Below are 4,486 nucleotides of genomic sequence, written 5' to 3' on the forward strand. Positions count from 1 at the left end.
TAAACACTATATTCGTCGGCTATAGTATTTTTAAATTTTTTTTTTATAAGGTTTAGCCGACGAATTATGCCATAATTCGTCGGCTATAGTTATTTTTTTAAAATTTTTATAAGGTTTAGCCGACGAAATATTTTATATTTCGTCGGCTATAGTTATTTTTTTAAAATTTTTATAAGGTTTAGCCGACGAAATATTTTATATTTCGTCGGCTATAGTTATTTTTTTTAAATTTTTATTAAGGGTTTTAAGCCGACGAAATATAGTAAATTTCGTCGGCTATAGTTATTTTTTTAATTATTTATTACACACTTTAGCCGACGAATATATTAATTGTTTCGTTGGCTAAAGTCTGGAAAAAAAACCGACGACATGTTTTTCGTCGGCTAACTGTGGGACTATAGCCGCGAAAAAAAAAAATTTCGTCGGCTAAAGTCATCACAGACGAGCTTTTCCCGACGACACTATAGCCGACGAGCCTTCGTCGGCTAAGATCTTAGCCGACGAATTAAGATAACAGGCCGACGAAAATTTTTCGTCGGCTAAAGTGCTTGTCCTGGTAGTGCCCTCTTGTGATTTCCAAATACAACATTAAAATTGATTAGAAGGATAATTTTTGTAATTTTGATTTTTATGGTGGAAATGGAATTAGAATACCACCTCTGACAAGGTAATTGAATTCAGGTTTTATGAGAGAGTCAATTTCTAGTCAAATCTCTTTTTTTGTTTCCTTTCTAGTTTCTATATACAACTAATCAACTGTTTGGAATGGAAAACCAAATCAATTCATTTTCTATGTCATGATTTCCTGCCAACCAAACGGGGCCTTTTGGTTTCAAGTTTTTTTTGTTTCGTTTTTATTTTATTTTCAGTAAGTCCTTGCATTGATCTGGCTAATGGGTTTCATCCGTCCGGGACTAGTGGCGAGCCAATCGTTTTATCAATTGGTTGTCTCGCTTATTCGTTTCATCTTAGTTGTAGGTATTGTAGAAGTCTATGTGGTTTGTTGGAATTACTTGTAGGTTCTTTAAAGAAGCACTTTAAAATTTAAATTAAGTGCGATAGTAGGTAACATATTGAGTGTTGGTGTCTATACGTTCGTCGTACCACAATTGAGTGCTAGTAAGTAACATTTCGATTCTACTGTGGGAAACAAAGTGTTCCTGGTGTTCTCTAGGCTCGCTTGCAAAGTTAGCTTTAGTGTGTTGATAATGAGTAGTAATTATCAAGTTTTGAGTTCGTCTGTAGAATAGCCGAATAGGTAACATTTTAATTTTGCCGTGGGAAACAATGGTGTTTCTGGTGTTCTATAGTAATTGGATGTCGACAAGAAACAATATCGGTACGAACATTTTACTTTGACACATCTAGCTTTAAATTCTGAAAATCTAGCTAATGATAGAGAGTTCAGGCATTCACAGTTTGTATTCGTACAACCATCATATTAAAAGTTTAACAAGCTAGATTTTGCCCTTTCGTTCCGCACATTAGTTTTCTCATTGAGCTCATCTTAGGTCACGCGCATGTATGAATGTTTAAATTTAAGATTAGGTAAACATAAAATTTGAAGTGTATGATTAAGACATTATTAAGGTCTTTATATAGTGTAGAATACCAAGCCATTCTTGCTAAAAAATCACGGGATCATCACAAGCTAGGTGGTAGCCATGGTAGCTGAGTTAGGCCTCCTCATCCTCTTCCTTGTTCTGTCCATCTTCATCTCAAAAAAATTCTTTGTGAAACACCATGGCGACCTTCCTCCAAGCCCCTTGGCCTTGCCCATCATCGGCCATTTCCATCTCCTCAGCCCTCTCATCCACCGTTCCTTCCACGACCTCTCTCTACGCTTCGGTCCCATATTCTCTCTACGCCTCGGCTCTGTCCCATGCATCGTGGTGACGTCGCCGGAGTTGGCAAAAGAGTTCCTCAAAACCCATGAGCTCTCCTTCATAAACCGCTCTGAGACAACTGCGGTCGAAAAAATGACCTACAATGCTTCCTTTGCATTTGCACCTTATGGAAATTACTGGAAGTTCACCAGGAAGCTGATCACGAACGAGCTCCTAGGCGGCCGCAACGTAGACAACTTTTTAGCCATCCGAAACCAAGAGTACATGAGGTTTCTGAGGCATTTGACCAAGAAAGCCGAGACTTGCGAATCAATCAACCTCAGTGAGGAGCTGCCGAGACTTGGTCACAACGTCATTGGCCAGATGATGCTAGGGAAGTATTCAAGTGCTTCGCGAGCGGAGGAGATGAGGGTGGTGGTCCGAGAGGCAACCGAGATTTTCGGAGAGTTCAATTTCAGTGATTTTAATTGGATTTGGAAGAAATTTAATTTGCAGGGATTTCAGAAGAGGACCGAGGTCACACATAAGAAGTTCGATGTATTGGTGGAGAAGGTGATCTCAGAACGTGAAGAGTTGAGGAAGATGCAGAAGAAAGGGAACATTACAGAAGAAAAGGATGTCAAGGGATTTCTTGATATTTTGCTTGATATCGTGGAGGGTGAGAGCAGTGAGAATTTGGATGTTGAATTTTCGAGAGATCATATTAAGGGTGTAATCACGGTATAGTTCACGTACCCCTATTCCTAACCCTAACCCTAGTTATAAACCTAACCCTAATCTTTTGCAGAGTGGTCTTATCTAGTGTGTGTGTGTGTATGTAATGCATGCATTTGATCAAAAAGATGTTCTCATCTCATCTGTTTGTTACTTAAATTTCCATTTGTATGTGAATTGTCTATCCTCTTGATCAAAATTACCTCAACTGTTATTTCACGAAAGTAACAAAGGTTTTTGTTTGCAGGATTTGTTCGCGGCTAGCATTGACACAACCTCCATTGCAATGGACTGGACTCTAGCAGAGCTTATCAATCACCCAGAGGTGCTTAAAAAAGCAAGGGAGGAGATAGACCGAGTCGTTGGAAAAGGACGATTAGTCGGAGAACTGGATGTTCCAAATCTTCCTTACATCCAAGCCATCATAAAAGAAGCAATCAGATTACACCCACCATTGACAGTAGTCGCAAGAAAATGTGTAGAACAATGTAAGGTTGGCAAATATGTCATTGACAAAGAGACAATGTTATTCATAAACAACTGGGCCATCGGAAGAGATCCTCAGAATTGGGAAAAGCCATTAGAGTTTTGTCCTGAAAGATTCTTACAACTCGATGGCGGGGGCGACAAGGCAAGTGCAATAGATGTTAGAGGGCAGCATTTTCAGTATCTTCCATTTGGATCTGGAAGGAGGATATGTCCTGGGATAACATTAACCATGAAAATGCTACCTGCGCTACTTGCAGCTATGATTCAATGCTTTAATTTGAAAGTTGTTGGGACGCATTGCAAGAAGATGGATGATGAGACTAAGGTTCTTGAAATGGATGAGAAACCGGGATTCACGACTCCGAGGGCATATGATCTGGTTTGTGTTCCAGTAGCTCGCTTCGGCCCCCTCAGTATTCTTAAGAATACTTAAGCTTGATGCATGAAATGAGATTTTAAATAATGCTGGTCTCAAACTGTGTCCTATAGTTTGAATTATCAACTAGGGCACGCCTACCTCATCCTCAAGTTATGTCAACGTTGACAGACCACCACCATTCTAGTACCATCCATTATATATATGGGAATGGGATGTATTTTATATGAAATTAGTGGATCTTCTTGTGTGTATTCGATACAAACTTGTAACAATTTATCAAAGTTGAGAGGTATTCGATCATTTTCCTTGGATCAATTAAGTTGTATATATATGGAATTGTTACATGTCATATTCGGCTCTTATTGCTTTTATTTTTGATACACTTGTACCACCAAATATTATAGGCTCTTAAACACTAATACTTCATATTGGCATTGGCTCCCTATACTTGTCAGATTCCCGTTTATAGTTCGAAGGAGAAGCAACTTATAACCAACACCTGTTAGGTCCTTTTCGACTATATGTGATCAATTTATCTTTCATTTTCACTTGTAAGTTTAAGTCGTACATGGAGGGAATTCCTACTTGTCAGTTTCAGCTCGTAATGCTTTTATTTTTGATTTATCAAAAAAAAAATGCTTTTATTTTTGATACACTTTTGCAACCAAATATTCTAGGCTCCGAAACCACGATACTTCATATTGATGACATGTCGCTTGTTAGATCAATAAAGAGATCTCTTAGTTGTGACTTTAACTTGGGAGGAGACATAGTTTACGCAAGTACTGTTGCCATAATCGACACTTGTTAGGCTGTTTTTCAATATATGATCAATTTATTTTTCGTTTTCACTTGTAAGTTATGTTTTGGAAAAATTTCAGTTTACTCCCCTGAACTTTAGATCTAAAATCAGTCTGATACCTCATTTTTTTTTTAATCAGTTTCATCCCTAAACTTTCAAAATGACATCAATCTCGACCAAAATGATTAAAATAGCCCTTGTTAATCTTTTTACTCTCTCTCTCTCTCTCTCTCTCTCTCTCTCTCTCTCTCTCTC

At 38.1% G+C, this 4,486-nt stretch overlaps 1 protein-coding gene across 1 annotated transcript; it reads left to right on the top strand.

Annotated features, from left to right (window-relative positions):
* Positions 1-1,664: 1,664 nt before the first annotated feature.
* On the top strand, positions 1,665-3,483 carry LOC101302739 (licodione synthase-like). The gene is made up of 2 exons (XM_004295903.1): positions 1,665-2,567; positions 2,809-3,483. The coding sequence occupies exons 1-2, from the start codon at positions 1,665-1,667 to the stop codon at positions 3,481-3,483; spliced, it is 1,578 nt and encodes a 525-aa protein (XP_004295951.1).
* Positions 3,484-4,486: the final 1,003 nt, after the last annotated feature.

Source organism: Fragaria vesca, linkage group LG3 (assembly GCF_000184155.1).
Source record: "Fragaria vesca subsp. vesca linkage group LG3, FraVesHawaii_1.0, whole genome shotgun sequence".
In the NCBI taxonomy this organism is placed as follows: Eukaryota; Viridiplantae; Streptophyta; class Magnoliopsida; order Rosales; family Rosaceae; genus Fragaria; species Fragaria vesca.

Bases quoted from the DNA above. Each gene is read 5' to 3' on its own strand.
- LOC101302739 (XM_004295903.1), top strand. From the start codon at position 1,665: ATGGTAGCTGAGTTAGGCCTCCTCATCCTCTTCCTTGTTCTGTCCATC. The intron at 2,568-2,808 runs GTATAGTTCACG...TTTTGTTTGCAG, and splicing joins ATATTAAGGGTGTAATCACG to GATTTGTTCGCGGCTAGCAT.